This window comes from Rhagoletis pomonella, unplaced genomic scaffold (genome assembly GCF_013731165.1).
Source record: "Rhagoletis pomonella isolate Grant_MI unplaced genomic scaffold, Rhpom_1.0 Rhpom_scaffold_00912, whole genome shotgun sequence".
Classification (NCBI taxonomy): domain Eukaryota; kingdom Metazoa; phylum Arthropoda; class Insecta; order Diptera; family Tephritidae; genus Rhagoletis; species Rhagoletis pomonella.
The window spans coordinates 10897-26993 of record NW_023459466.1 but is presented as its reverse complement, the minus strand read 5'-3'; the positions used below and the strand labels follow the sequence as shown (position 1 = coordinate 26993).

The 16097-nt window shown below is 38.0% G+C and overlaps 2 protein-coding genes across 2 annotated transcripts; both read right to left on the bottom strand.

The window, feature by feature from the left end:
* Positions 1–1460: 1460 nt before the first annotated feature.
* On the bottom strand, positions 1461–1985 carry LOC118751679 (MOB kinase activator-like 2). Its single transcript, XM_036486494.1, has one exon. The coding sequence runs from the start codon at positions 1983–1985 to the stop codon at positions 1461–1463; it is 525 nt and encodes a 174-aa protein (XP_036342387.1).
* On the bottom strand, positions 1881–15628 carry LOC118751680 (brain tumor protein-like). Its single transcript, XM_036486495.1, is given in 9 exon segments — positions 1881–2177; positions 6994–7226; positions 7318–7481; positions 7560–7813; positions 7815–8101; positions 9402–10821; positions 12603–13058; positions 13452–13638; positions 13707–15628. Coding segments are annotated over 9 exon segments (3708 nt in total). The 5' UTR covers positions 14309–15628; the 3' UTR covers positions 1881–2072.
* Between the last annotated feature and the right edge of the window lie 469 nt (positions 15629–16097).

Genomic DNA, 16097 nt, shown 5'->3' with positions numbered 1-16097 from the left:
TTTTTAGATTTGTAAGATTACACGCTAAAATTCACTGTCGCTTGTTCTTGTATAGCACGACTGTTTAAAATAAAAATAAAAAGTGTGTATTTAAAGGAATTCGCAAGTACATATTTCAAAATAACAAAAGTTTACCTTTTTATTATTTTCACTTTTAAATATTAAAATTTTACATTAATCACTCCATCACGGCATTGCATATTATTGACTTGCCAACTCTTGCATACGTATAACAAGAAACGTAAACAGTGTGAAACTTAAAGGAATTGCCAGTTTTATAAATGCTTTATTTAGGTTTAATGAAAATTAAACGCCTTCCTTGTTGTTACAATTGAATTTGAAAACATAATACTCAAGCTCATAAACACATGGGTAGCGCAGGGCGGTCGTGTGATCGTCAAGTGATTGCTAAACAAAAACATTTAATTTGCACAAATGGATCTCTCAATTTTTTGCTAAATTTTGACCAAGCGATAACCAATTTCTGATTCCCAACTACAACTTTTGCTAATGCATTTTTCAATGCTTAAATTTTATCACAGAATTATTCTTGGCAACATTAATTTTTATTAAGAAAAAATAATTTTGATAATTTTATGTAACGTTTTTGTTATCATATTTTTTCAACTACTTCCATTTTTTTTTTTTTAAATATTCACTTGGAATGTGCCTTCCGAAATGGTCTCTTGAAGTTATGGCATTCGAATTGTTTTTTGTGTTTATGAGTTATTTGCAATATTTAACCATTATTTTAAGCGTATTTGAATCACCTGTCGCTCAAACACTATTTCACAACCAACTGCACGCCGGCGCCATTTGTAAAAAGTCTGCGAAGAGTGTTACGTTTTTCTTCGTAAATTAAAAAAAAAAAAAAGAAAAAAGCAAGAAAAAGCGAACTTATGACTGATTTTTGGCGAAGCATAATCCTTCTTTGTGGTATATATTTGAAAAAGCAATAAAACTTGGAAAAGAGATCAAAAACAATATACTATGTCTGTATGTTAAAGCTTATTCTTTTCTAAATTAAACAAGTTGTGTGTATAACATTTTTAATTTTTTTTGGTGATATCTACCGTAATTTCAAAATGGTTTTCTTCGTTTGAGATTTCAAATTGTCTACGCGCAGTGTTGTGTATTGGTGTTATCATGTATTTTGCTTGTGTATGTTTGTATATACTTATTTGTTTCTTTTTCTAATTGCTAAAAATAGATTTTTTCATTTACATTTACTCACAAAATCGTATTTTGCATGGGGCGAAATCTCCACTTATGTATTATAGGCATTTCTTAATAATCGAATAATTCGCTTTCACTGGTTCATTTATATATAAATATGTACATATACGTATATATAAATTGTATTTGTATTATGGTTTGGCCGCTTTAAAGCAATTACCTGCTAAAAGCACGCTTGCTATCCATCAAATCTGCGTTCCGCTTTACTGTCTTGGCAGCGCACATTAGTGTTGACCGTGGGGCGGTGGCTGTGGCAAGGCTCTATCAGCAGCAACTCCAACCCCAGCAGCCGTCGCACCTCCACCATTCATCATCAACCAGAGGCTAGATTTATTATCCGTTGAACGTTGTAGCGCACTACCGCCGCCGCTGCTGCTGCTGCTGCTGTGCGTTTGATTGTTGTTGCTATGTATGGCACTACCCATAATACTAGCGCTGTTTAAATTATGCTGTTGCTGTTGTTGTTGCTGGGGCTGCTGATACTGGTGGGCTGCATGATAATGGTGATTATGTGGTTGTGATGGATGGTTATATTGCTGCTGTTGCTGATAAGTGTGGGGATGAAGATTATTGACATTGTGATTGTTATTATTGCTACTGCTGCTGCTTGTGCTGCCGCTGTTATTCGTTGTATATCTATTGCTGCTGATGGCGTTGTTGACTGCGATAATGCCGCAGTTGACGCTTTCATAGGCACTGCCACTGCTGCCAACGCCACCGCCACTACCATTTCCATTGGATACATTCATTGGAAAATTGCTTACGTTACCCCCAGTAGTGTTGTTGTTATTGCTGCTGCCGCTGATACAACTGCTAGTTGTGGTTTTGATCTGCGATCAGTGAACGTAAAGCGTGTTAAGTACCAGCACATGGTGATTATTTTTGGCCAAAGTGACCACATAGCCTTCGGAAGTTATCTTTAAGCCGCAACAGCGCGAAACCTTTAAAAAAAAGAAAATAAGAGGCATGTAAATAAAATTCAGAAGAAACTAATATACAAAATAGAATGATGTATATTTTTGTTGTTCAAAACAAGAGTAGAAAAAAATAATGACCGTGCTGACTTTGCCTACGTTTTTGTTTGAAATATTTTTCAAACATATATTTTATAATTTTAATAATATTTTGATTATTGGATTTAATTGAGCAGCTTTAGCGATTAGCGTTAGTTTATGGCTTCATAATCCACTAAAACATTTCTCTATTCTGATGCGGATTATTTCTTAATAGCATAACATATAACAATTGTGCGTGCTGATGAGCGGATGTGTTTTTGCTCGCTCTGTTATTTTTCGTTTAATTTGTCAATATGGACGATTTTTGTGGCAAATGCAATAAAGCATTCGCTAGGACTGACGCTCAGAAGGTGCCATGCAGTGGATTTTGCAGAAAAAGATTTCATCGCACTTGCTGCGAGGGTATTGTCTCTGAATACGATGTCAATCTCTTCAAAAAAAATCGAAACATTGGTTATTTGTGTCCTGACTGTGTGGTTTTACCAAGGAGATTCAGTGAAACATATGATTCGCTTCTGGCCTCTCAAAGACACTGTGTTGAGGCCATAAGGAGTGCTTTTGATGCTAAATTCAAGGAGTTATTTGCGCAATTTGATAATTTTAAATCCGAGATAAAATCTGAATTGCAAGCAATAAACATCATGGACAACAACAATGCGTCGTGCCCACAAATGTTAGTGGATGAGGTTAACTCTCTCAAAAGTGCTTTCGCTTGTTCGTCAGATGTTTTGGCGGGCAATGCAAACAATGGCAAAAGCTTGTCTACTGTCGCTTCTGTTACACCTGCTCCTGCTGCTGTCTCACCCCTACACAAGCGAATAGATACGCAATCAAAGGACAACAACATTGTGAAGTGCTTGCAAGTGTTAGTAGATGAAGTTAATTCTATCAAAAGTGCTATTGCTTGCTCGGCCAACACCTCGGCAGGCATTGTGATCAATAGCAATAGTTTTCCAACTGTTGCTCCTGAGTCTTCTAGTGCGGTCTCTCCCTCGCATATGTTGTTTCGTACTAATGATGTGAGTGCTGTGTCTACAGTTGTTTCGACGCGATCCTCACTTACTGCTAACAAAGGGTTTGTCACCAACTCGAAGCCAACAATCGGCGCAGCAGTTGAAAGTGATGCTGCTGCGCAGTCTTCTGCCGTTATTGACGTCGACGAGTCGCTGCCTGTGAATTGTGTTCAAACTGACGTTGTTAATGCTGAACTTGAAGCTGCTGATGCTGTTAATGCTACTGACGCGGGTGTGTCTGCCGCTCCTTCTCCTACCCCTTGGCGGACAGTGGAGAACAAAAGAATGAGGCAAAGTCGTAAGCCGGTGCGTGTGGTTGGATCCAATGACTGCAGTGACCTAGGTGTTGCAACTCCATTTAAGTGGTTGCATTTGTCATCTTTTTTTGCCAACAGTTTCTTGTGATAACATTATTGAGTATGTGGGGAATCACACTGGCATTGATAAGAGGCGCATTTCTTGCTACAAGCTCGTTAAAAAAGAGTCGAATCTCGAATCACTAACACACGTGAATTTTAAGCTTGGGGTCTGCGCCCACAACTTCGATAATCTGTTGAGGCCTGAGTTGTGGCCAGCAAATGTTTCTGTTCGGCCGTTCCGTTTTTTTCAAAAATTTCCGCAACAAATGCAACTGAAGTAGCTCATGCGCGCTGGCATAGTTGTTTATTATCAGAATCAGCAGACACTACAAAGCCAGTCGACAGCACTACCAGTGTGGTTGCACATAGTAAAATCAAAATTTATTTTCAAAATGTTTCTGGAATGAGAACTAAAGCTGATGTAGTCCGCAGATTGAGCTCACATTTGGATTTTGACATATTTGTAATCGTCGAAAGCTGGTTAACACCTAATTTCTTTGACTCTGAATTCTTCGATCCCGATCTATATAACGTTTATCGCAAGGACCGTGACGAAATCAGGTCGGGCCTGTCCAGAGGCGGTGGAGTGCTTATAGCAGCTCAGCGTAGATTGTGCTCGTCGATGGTTCATCTTCAAAATAATGATTCTATCCTCGAGCAGTTGTGCGTGAATGTTCGGAGTTCCTCTGAACTTCTCTTTGTATGTGTCTCTTATATTCCACCGAGCAGTTGCTTCGACATATATAGAGCGCACGTTGATAATGTTTTGAATCTCAGTTCAAGGATTGGCGAACACCACCTCTGTGTACTAGGTGACTTTAATTTGTGTAATGTATCTTGGAATAGCTTTAATAACTCCTCGTCTTTTACCGCGGTTAATGCGACTACAGACAGTGAGTTATACGTAACTGATAGTTTCCTAAGTATTGGTCTTCAACAAATTAATGGAATTATAAATAATTATAAGCGTATTTTAGATCTTATTTTCATTAGCAATAATGTAAGTTATTGGGTGTTTGAATGCCCTTCCCCAATAACCCGCGTAAATAATCATCATATTCCTATGGAGGTTCATATTAAATTTTATGTTTTCGCTACTGTTCCTCCTGAGAGATGCCGACCAACTTTTAACTTTAGTTCGTGCAATTTTGATCTCTTAAATAGCCGTTTTCATGATTATGATTGGAAACACATACTCAGCAATTTGGATGCTAACGCTGCATACAATGTTTTTAAAAGTAGTATATATGAGGCGTGTGTAGAAATAGTGCCTTTAATTACGAGGAAGTTGTATAAGTTACCATGGTACAGTAAGGATCTAAAACGACTCAAAAATCGTAAAAATAGGCTTTTTAAAAGATTTAGGGCAACTAGGTCCCAATCTGTGTTCGTCAGTTATCGGTACTGCCTTAGGAGCTTTAATGCCTTGGACAAGATTCTCTATAATAAGTTCATTAGTAAAAGTGAAGCAGACATTAAAAACAACCCTAAAGCATTTTGGAGGTTTGTAAAATCTAAGAACGCTAAGTCGAGTGTGCCGTCCTCAGTCTTTTTGAATGACAAGGAGGCCAACACACCTGCTGACGTAGCCAATCTATTCGCAGAATTTTTCTCCTCCAATTATGTCTCGGATTCTAATGTTGCTTCTGAACGGTACCCTCTTTCAGATTCTGCCCTTAACTTAGGCGCACTGCATATTTCCGAAAGTGATGTAGAAGTAGCCATCTGCTCCATAAAGCACTCTTTTAAATTGGATTCTGATGGCCTCTCAGGTGCTATGCTCAAACGGTGCCCATCGCTTGTTCAGCCATTAACAATATTGTTCAATAAATCTCTTTCGTCTGGCTACTTTATTGACGACTGGAAAAAAGCTTTCATTACACCAATCTACAAAAGTGGGAACAAAAACGACGTTTCGAATTATAGGCCTATTTCCAAACTGGGCACTGTCCCAAAAGTTTTGGAATCAGTTGTCAAACAGAAGCTCAACTTCGCAGTGAAAAGTTTAATTTGCCCTTACCAGCACGGGTTTGTTAGTGGGAGGTCAACTGTCTCCAACCTTGCTACATTCATGGAGGACTGTGTCGCTGCGATGCAGTCAGGTCTACAAGTGGACGCTGTGTACACAGACTTTTCGAAGGCGTTCGATAGAGTTTCGCATAAAGTCTTAATTAACAAGTTATCGCGATTGGGTTTTCACTCAACTTTTCTGGAATGGATTAATTCCTATCTGTCCGATAGGTGTTGTACAGTTGCTTTTGATAACATACTCTCCACTCCCTTTGTAGCTACGTCGGGTGTTCCCCAAGGCAGTATCTTGGGCCCTCTTTTATTTGTCTTATTCATAAATGATATTGGATCATGCTTCCAGTCTTCTAAGTATTTATTATATGCTGACGATCTAAAGGTTTACTCAGTAATCAGAACCTCACAAGACTCTCTTTTGCTGCAAGCTGAGCTTAATAACCTGCATTCTTGGTGCTCTCTTAATTCCTTATCTTTAAATGTTAGTAAATGTTCCTACTCCACTTTCACCAGAAAGCTTCTTACCGTTCAAACTAATTACAATATTGGGGGCCATGAACTTAGTTATGTCGCAGAGGTTAAAGACTTAGGGATTTACTTCGACTCAAAATTAACCTTCGCAACCCATATTAACTACGTAGTTTCCAAAGCTTATGCAATGCTAGCATTCGTACGTCGTAATGGTCAGTTGTTTAAGGATCCCTATACTCTGAAGCTTCTTTATGTCACGTTAGTGAGATCTAGGCTTGAGTATGCGTCTTTCATTTGGCGTCCCTATCAGGCTGTCTATATAAACCGGATTGAGAAGATTCAAAAAGTTTTTATTAAATTTGCCTTGCGTTCTCTAAAATTTTCTGAGCCTATACCTCCGTATACTTCCCGTTGTCAACTTATTAACTTAAGTTCGTTAAATACTAGGCGTTCTTTCCTAGCAGCCTCTTTTGTGGCCAAAATATTGGAGGGCACAGTCGATTGTCCTAATCTTTTGGATAAGTTAGCATTAAACGTCCCGTCTCATAATTTGCGTCGTGTTTCTTTATTCTACCTGGGATTTCCTAAATCTAACTATGTAAAATTCTCGCCTTTGTTCAGAACCCTTTCTGAGCTAAATGAGCTCTCTGAATATGACCCGTCTCTCTCATTTGGAACAGTTCGTTTTGTCCTACTTAATTATTTTAGGTAGTATATAAGCTCTCTTGTTTTATAGTCAGTAAGGATTTATTCCATTTGATTAAATAAATAAATAAATAAATAAATAAATAAATAAATAATTTTACAGTCATTTATCTAAGATCAGGTGAATCATTTGCACATTATTTATGTTTTGACTCAATTTTCACTTACCTTAACATGAGGACACTCAAATTCTGATTGTAAAATACCATCACGCGAATAGCAGGCCACATGGAAGCGATTGCCATGCGAGTCACCAATCAAAATATCACCAGCATTTGAAATATCGATGCCATTGGGGAAGCAAGTGACCTTCTCATTACCAATGCGATATTGGAAAGTACCATCCTCCTGGAAGACAGCAACGCAGTGACCTTTGAAGTCGCACACATAAAAATCGTTATCTAGAGAAAACATTAAAACAATAATTATTAGTCAGTTGACAGACTGAGTTAAGTTAAAAATATTAAGTTACAATTTTTTATTACACTTTACCTCGTATGGCAATATCTGAGGGTTCACGCATGTAATCACTGCAATCGAACCAACGCACCAATTCACCATCCTCTGATATGACGAATACTGTTGGTGAGACACTGTCTACAGCCACAATATGACCCTTTGAAGTTACGGCCAAGCCTGCGACAATATCGATATATCTGTCGCAGGTATTAAAATAGGGTAATTAGTAATTATCTTAAGCTAATTTTCATCTAAAACACTTTCTCTCAACATACCTAATGGCAATCTTTCGCATAAAATGTCCACACTTTGAGAAGATCTGCATGCGCGAACGTTCGTTGCCGCGATCGCAGACGACAAATTTGCCATTTGTGTGCATTACGGCCACTTTACGTGGATACCATAGTTGGCCTTCCTCTTTGCCGGGTACACCAAATTGGAATTTAAGTGTGCCAGTTTTGTCAAACACTTCGATGCGATGATTATTTGTATCGGCAACGATAATTTCCTCGTCAACGCCCAAACAAAAAACCATGTGGAGAATTAAATTGACCCTTTGAGGTGCCAAGTGAACCAAATTTGCAACGAATCTGCATGGGTGTAGCTTTGTTACGTCCGGTAACGATGTTGGTTGTGCCCGGTGCGGCGCCAGCATGAAAATTTGTAATGGACATTTCGTCGACGGGTCCAGCACCGAGTGGCCCTAGAGTTGAGAGGCTGGGCGATGTGGCTGCGGGTAGGCAGAAATCTGGTAATATACAATCAATTCCGGGTGAAGCTCCGCTCGATAAAAGCTGATTCATGTCTGTGTGAAAATCTACTTGTATTATGCCAACAACAACAGAAAACGAAACGACGTGGTAAATAATATACGACGTGGTGTAGTGGGTCGGCAAACACATTGGCATTGTTTTTTTTTTGTTTTTTTTTAGTTTTTTTTTTATTCATATATATATATATTTTTGTTTTGATATTTGTTTTGTGGATTTGTGTGGATGGTGTGGCAAGTAGGCAGAGCGGAATCAAGCGGAGCGATGCGTAAGGACGTTTGGCAAATTTTGAAGGGATTTGGTGGTTATAATAGTAGTGATTGTGGTGGTGGTTGTTTGGAAGTCGTGTGGAAGCCATTTAAAAATCATATATAACAAAGAAAGGATAAAAAGGTAAAAAGAAATAATGAAAATCAGGAAAAACATACATTACCAAACTCTAAGTAACTTAAAATATAGACGGACTTAAGTTTTAAACATCAACTTTCATGAATTGTGGTGTCAAAAGCAATTATTTATACTTTAAGTGTAAATAAAATTCGTAATAATGAAAAAACAATAGAAAAGAAGTCAGTTGTAAATGTAGTAAAAATAGCTATGGTTGAAAATCATGAAAAGCTCGAAAACAAGCAACTTAATAATCATTCTACACATTTATTAATTGATTTAGTGCAAATACAAAAAGACGAACGGAGAGACATAACCTTATGTCTGCTATAGACAAGTATGTATGTATATAGATTTCTTACTGGCGTCCCTAAATTGGAGCGCTAAGCGTTGCGTTTTCCATTGTCAACGAGTGTCCCCAAATCAACGCGGCGTAATTTTTGACGTTTTTTCATTTCCTCTCGTTTTTATTCTCGATTCCTCTTTCACTTTTTTTGGCCTTTCCCTTTCTTTACGTATTCTGCATCCCATTTCAACACGTAACGCCGTCAAAAATAAAAAATCCATTTACTCGGCTCTAGCGCCGCGTTATTATGGGATGCTTCATACATATTGTACGCTCATGAGGATTTTTGACAGTTGTTTGGCGCTTGACGCGCCAATTTAGGGACGGCAGTTATGCCTGTACAAGTACTCTTTTAATGAGCTAAACCTATACACTCTTCCAAAACAAATTTGCTGTGCGTACTTAAAAAGTGCAATATTCTAACGAAGCTACATATATTTTAAATAGATATTTCCAACTCAAAAGTGCAATAAAACTATCTGTTAGGTAATGAAGGTCGTAGTGTGTAGGTGCAATGGTACGAATTAATATATAAAAATTAATATCTTTAAACAGGAGAACACCCAATTTCACACAATGCAATTCCATAGCATAAATTCTTCATATCTACTCACCATTGTTATTGAGCCCCATTTTTGCAAGCGCTTGTAAATTATTAAAAGCGCGCTGATCACCCGATAGTATATCTGCTAGTGAAATTTGCTGATTTTGCGACGACGATGCCGGTACCACAGCCTGGTGGTGACCTCCAGCGCCAGCCGGTGGGCCCACTAAAGCTTCGTTTAGAGTAACATCTGGGGTCGCCTCAGTGAGGCTGGCAAGGCGGGACAAATTATATTCAAGAATACTGTTGTAAGCGCTTGGTGGCGGTGCTCCACCGCCAACACCAGCCCCACTTGACGGACCATTAAGTCCAGCATTGAGTGTGGTATTAAGTCCGCCGTTCATGCCGTTCATACCGCCACCACCACCGCTGAGACCGCTTAGGCTTTGACCCAGAGATGCATTTATGCTATTGCCCAAAGCATTGCTATTCAAACCAACATTTAAATTGTTACCAGCGCCACTAAGTGGATTAACGCCGGCAGCATTGTGACCATGACCGTGACCATGACCATGAGCTTGACCTTGACCTTGATTGTGGCCATGCAAAGATGCGTGCCCACCAGTGAGTGCATTTAATCCGCCTCCAAGTGCCGAGCCTGGCATTCCGACACTATTGACGCAGTTAACTCCACTATCAAAGCCCCGAACACCATTGACACCATGTATTGGTGGCTGAGTTGGTGGTGGCTGTGGTACTTGTTGTTGCGAAATTTGGTGATGCAAAGTGGGTGGCGGCTGATGAGGTGGTGAATCTGGTGTTAGTACATTGGGCATGAGAAATCCATTGCCGAGTACGGAGAAGTCACCATCGAAAGAGCTCTGCATGGATGTAGGCAGCGATATTGGGCTGCTAGCAGTAACTGAACTGCCGCCGGCTAGTTGACTTTGCGAGCCACAAGTATTCATTCCACCGCTGCGGCTGCTCATCATGGTGGGTGGCATGCCGGGTAAGGTTGGTGGTGGTGTGCTCTCCTTCGGCGAGGGTGGTGTCGATTCAGTGCGGAATTTACCAAACGTCTCCCGGGCGACTTGTTCGAACTTCTCCGCTTTTGTGTCGAATGTCAGCGAGTAGTTAATGTCACACTTTGGTGTACTATTGATGAGATTTATAAACTGAGCACTAATTAGCTTCTTCATGGAGAGAAATTCGGCGGCATTGGCCTGGTCCAGTACGCGCATTGTAAATTTGCAGGTGCTATCGATTTTACCCATGGTGTTTTCAATGTTCTGAAGCAAATCCATTACTTTTAGCTCACGTTCTGAATGCAATTTACCAAGTTCGGTAAGCGATTGGTCCCGGCATTTCTCCAAAATCTTCTTGTAGTTTTGGTAGGTCTCATCGATGCGGGCGCGAGCCGAATCATGTTGAGTTTGGAGCTCAGTGAGAGCGCTTGACAGATTTGAAGCGGCAGCATCGCAATATTGCACCTAAAACGAGAATTCGTTAGGACGCAGGATTTTCGCATAAACATAAAGCGCAATTTTGCATCACCTAGCAATATAGTTTCATTATCGAATTATTGGCATTATGCACTTATCGATAACATTATCAATAATTTTAACGATATCGTATTGAACTCGTTATCGAATTATTGGCATTATGCACTTATCGATAACACTATTGATGATTTTAACGATATCGTATTGAATTATTTGCCGTTATTTTGCAAAATATGTACATTAGGGATGTTAATTTTTCAGCGTTTTTCGATCCCGGAAATTTTGGGATGTCGGTACCACAATCCCGGGATACCGGAATTAGTCTCGGGATTTAGATATTCATTACTTTTCAACTTAAATCGAAAAAATTGCTTCTATATTGTTTGAGCTCTCCTACCATAAAATAAATAATAAATAAATGGGTTTGAAACCTACTTTTTTATTTAAAGTGGCGTTTTTATTTTTTTCTATCTGATACCAGGATTTATTTTAAAGGATTTTGTAATTATTTATTTCATTTTTTAAGCTCATAATGTTGGAAGGACAAAATTCGAGGATGTTATCGAGTTTATGTAAGTCCTAAGCATATAATTTTAAAATGATATTTTCAATACTTACCAGTCATTCTGCACCAAAAACTCGAATCTGTTTGAAGTATACAGGATTTCCTCTTTAATTTGATACCCATACTTTATCGTTTTTGAACTACTGACGTCAAGAACGAAAAACTAAAAACGCAATTTTACTATATTTGGCCCATGGTTTCGCGATATATTGATATTTGTGTTTTAAATTTTCTATCTCGCGGTGTTTAATGTATAATGAGCTAGACATTTATTAAAACTATTATCCCGGGATTAACATTCCTAATGTACATATATTAGTCGACATTAGTGTTGATTTGTATATCGCCGCTGCGCCAACAAAAACGGTTATGTGATTTTTGTCAATTTTTTTTTATTGCATATTTCATTAATACTATATATTGAGAACATTATGTATTTGCCGTTCTCTTATATATCTTTTGGTTTAGAAGGCCAGGTAAAAAACCTGGGGAAGCACCAGATTAAAATAACAAACGAAAATTAAGTTTTGCTATCGTTAAATTTATTAGTATCATTGATATTTTTACTGCGAAAATCGCTATTATCGGCATATGTACATACATGCATACATACACACGGTACCCTTCTCTGCAAATCATGCTTCCAGTGAAATCTTAGAGAATTCGTTAAGAAATAGTATTTCACTTTTGGAGAGTTTTGGCAAAATGATGAAAATAGTTCTGCGTTGTGAAGAATTTTTTCAGAATGTTCTTTAAGAAATCGTGCAGAAATTTTTTCACGAGTTCGCGTCATATCAACCACTTTATATGATTTTCTTTAAAGATTGGTAAATAAATCATTACAGACTTCGGAATACACTTCCGATCCTCCTTAAAATTTCGTTAAGATTTTCGGAACTTCGATTTGCTGGGTTAATGCATCTTAATCAATCAAAAAGTGATTTTTGGATCTTTAGTTAGTTACGGCATTTTGTATTTCAATGACGATATATTATATATATTATTATTTATATATTAAAATAACGATATGGCTGTTATATCGATTATTATTTAATGTCATTGGTTTCACTCGATATTGTTATTCGTATCGGGTCTTTAATCTAATTTGAACTACAAAATTTTGTACTTATGTAAATATTTGTATTCGTATTTAAATTAACGTTTTCCAATAAAAAAAATAATAATTAACGAGAGAAAAACTAACCTTTGATTTGGCTTCCTTCATCAAGTTCTCTACGTCAACGCGCACAGATTTTTCGGCCATAGCGATCACATCGTAATGATGCTCACTGCCTTTATGATCGGCAATCAAACAATCATTGCAAACGGGTATTTGGCAATTGAAGCAATAATATTTCAGATTTTCAGCAGTATGAACATTACAGTAAAGCGGCTTATGGATGGTCAATGGTTTGTCAGCTGTAGCCTTCTGCAAGTCCTCAAGCTTGACAACTTCGTGATTCTCAAAGCAGCGCATATACTTATGAGCATTATCACAGCCGCCGCACAAGAAATTAGCGCAATCACTGCAGCGTGAAATAGCTTTCTCCTTACTCTTGCATGAAGTGCACGACAACTGCTCCGATTCGATGGTGGAAAGATCAAGAATGTTGGTTAAGATATAATCGCAAGTCAACGATTCGATGCCCTTGGAGCCGACCTAAACGTAAGGAAAGCACATTTATAACCTCAACAGTACAAAAAAAAAACAGTATGAGATATGATGGATTTCAACACTTGCTAAAAAAATAGAAATAGGAAATGAAAATTCGGCGCCATAAGAACCAGGGAAGTGGTGTTCAGTGGTATATAAGGCGTTAAACCTATCTTATACCACTTAACATTTGTACTTTCCACTTCATTCTTACGACACTTTGAGCTGTCTTCTCTATTTATTAGAAGGGAACTCATGCCTAGAAAAATAAATATATTTTTAGGCGCATTTTTTCTTCCAAGAAATAAAAAAAAAAATTAAAACTGAGAAATTTAGAATTATTATCAAATATTACGCAAGAAATTTTAATAAATTCAGACATTCCAAACCAAAACTCACCATAGTTACTTGTTTGCAAGTGGGACACTCGATAACAGGCTTCAATGGCATTAGCTCTCCTGCAGTCGAAGTAGTTGACGAAGCCGATGATGAATTGCCGTTAGAATCGTCTGTGATCAGTTTTACTAAACACGATTCGCAAAAGACATGGAGGCATGACAGCACACGAGGAGTTACTAAGCGCGAGCTGCAAGTAAAACAACAAAAATTATGAGTCCCAAAATCACAGTTTAATATAAATTCATCTCTGCTTACCTGCAAATCTTGCAATTCTTGTCCATGCCATCAGCGCCCAACGAACCACATGAATCCTCAAGCGAGCCCGATTCCAAATCGCTACCCTTATTTTCGAACACCTCACTAAACATATTGCCTGCAAGCGAAGACGAACGCGATGACACGCTCTTATGCTCGCAAGTAGTTGCACCTACGTTGCCGTTGAACTCACGAGACGACAACGTTGAATTGCCACTTCCAAGCGGTTCAGTGTCCATGTCAAGTGTCAGTGAACTTACAAGCTTCTCAACGATGGAATTAACAGCAACACCGGTAGCCGTAGCGCTGGAGCCGCCTGCAGAGTTGTTACCGCCGCTTAAAATGTTACCGGTGATGGCTGCGGAGGCGGGAGCAGCCGAGGGCAGCAGTTGATTTTCAGCACAGGTGCTTTTGCCGAAATCCGACTCCAACGTTGACACCAGCGAGATATCAGCAATTGAGGCGGCGGCGGTGGCAACAGCACTACCGGCGGAAGAATCGGATGTAGTCGAGGTGATATCAGCAGAGGTATTGGTGGTAGCCGGATCAAAGGTGGAAATGGCGGTGATGGTAGAGATTGGTTGTTCCTCGAGGGATGCCATAAGTGGCGTTTACGTTTGAGTTTTTTTTTTCAAAATATGAAAATCGGACAATTAGCGTTGCTGCGTAGGCAAAATGTTCACGCGCTGATCGTTGACAAATTGAGTGGATTTAAGCGCAGTACTGTCTGCGTGCAGAGCGTGCGTGTATTTAAGCGCAAGAGTTCAAAATTGCACAAGTTTCCGTGAAGTGTGTGAATCTTAATATATGTATATATTTTTTATTTATTCACTATGTTTGTAAGTATTTTTTTTTTTTACTATACAGCGGCAAAAACGGAAGTTGGAGTTTCGGTGATTGGTTTTAGGTAATTGCGGCAAATGCCGTATTCTTTTAAATAGATATATATTTAGGATTTTTTTAAATTTTTAGATAAATTTTGTGGTTTTCCCCTTATTCAAGTTGAAGTTTGATTAGTGTTGTTCAGAGATTTTGATATCCTTGTTTGTTGTTGTTGATTTTGTGAGTGACTTCCTTTTTTTTTTTTTGAATACCTTTGTGTTTTAAGGGCTTGGCTTTGGTTTTTTGTTATTTTAATTTTAAAATAATACAAATATGGCGCTCGTATCTTTTCAAGTTATGAGAATATATGTTTGTAAATGACCAGGTCGACACGATTTCATAAACTAAAACGATGAATATATATACATATATATATATTTATGTGTATGTATATATATATAAGTAGTAAAAGCGATAACAAGAATAATGCGCGAAAAGTTTCGGATACGTGGGAACAATGTTGCTTCTAAACGGCTTTCAATAAAGAATATGCAAAATAACGCTGGAAAAATATTTGTCGTATATGTATATATCGTCAATTAGTAAAATGGCTTGTTTTGCGAGTAAAGTCTTAATAGAATAGAAGATTTATGTATGCACGCCAGCTGATACGTCGAATTCGGATGTCGTCGTCCACTAATATTCAATAGTCTCCTCCAAAAGCATACGAATATTTAGTGGATTCTTTTATTTGATTATTTTTAGGGTTTCAGCTCAGCGATTGGCAATGTTCATATTTATTTGTTGTTTTATTTTGTTTTTGGTATTATTATTTTCGCTTTAAAATGGCGCCTTTTCAGACTTCTTTGCAGCCACTGCTGGCACTATATATTTCCGCACGAAAATCCAAAAGCGGATTTAAGCACAAATTGAAGCCTCTTATGGGCGTCGTTGAGATTGAGATTTTTTTCAGTACGCAGCGCGTGTTTGACCTCACACTTGGGCTAGTTAATCTCGTTCTTTCCGCCTTTTCGCGTTTTTTTTTAATTTTTTACTTGTTTTTTTTTTTAATTTATTTTATTTACCAACAAAAAGTTGGTATTTGCACAAAGTTCGTGTTTGTTGTTATTTAGTTTGAACTTATTTGTGTTTTGTTATACATATATATGATTTAAAATAAAATATTGTAATGTATATTATTAAGTGTATAATTAAAATATTTGTTTTTTTTTTATTTAAAACTGGTTTAAATTTGCTTTTTGAGTGCTCCTTTCAGCGTCGCACAATAAATTCCTTCGCTCCTTCGTCTTTTGCACTTTGCTTCTCTTTTCACGTGCGATCGATCACCGCTTCCTGATTAGTATTTTTTTTTACGTTAATAAATTATTCAATACTATTTATTTATATGTGTATATAGAGTTGTAGAATCGTAATTATTGTTCACACATTGGTATTTTTCCAACCAACTAAATTTGTGGTGGTTGTGTTGGTTGCAGTTGCGTAATTGCAGCAGCTGGTTAGACGCTGTTGCTGTACTTCTTCCGCGCTCAGCGATTTCAAGCGAAAAAT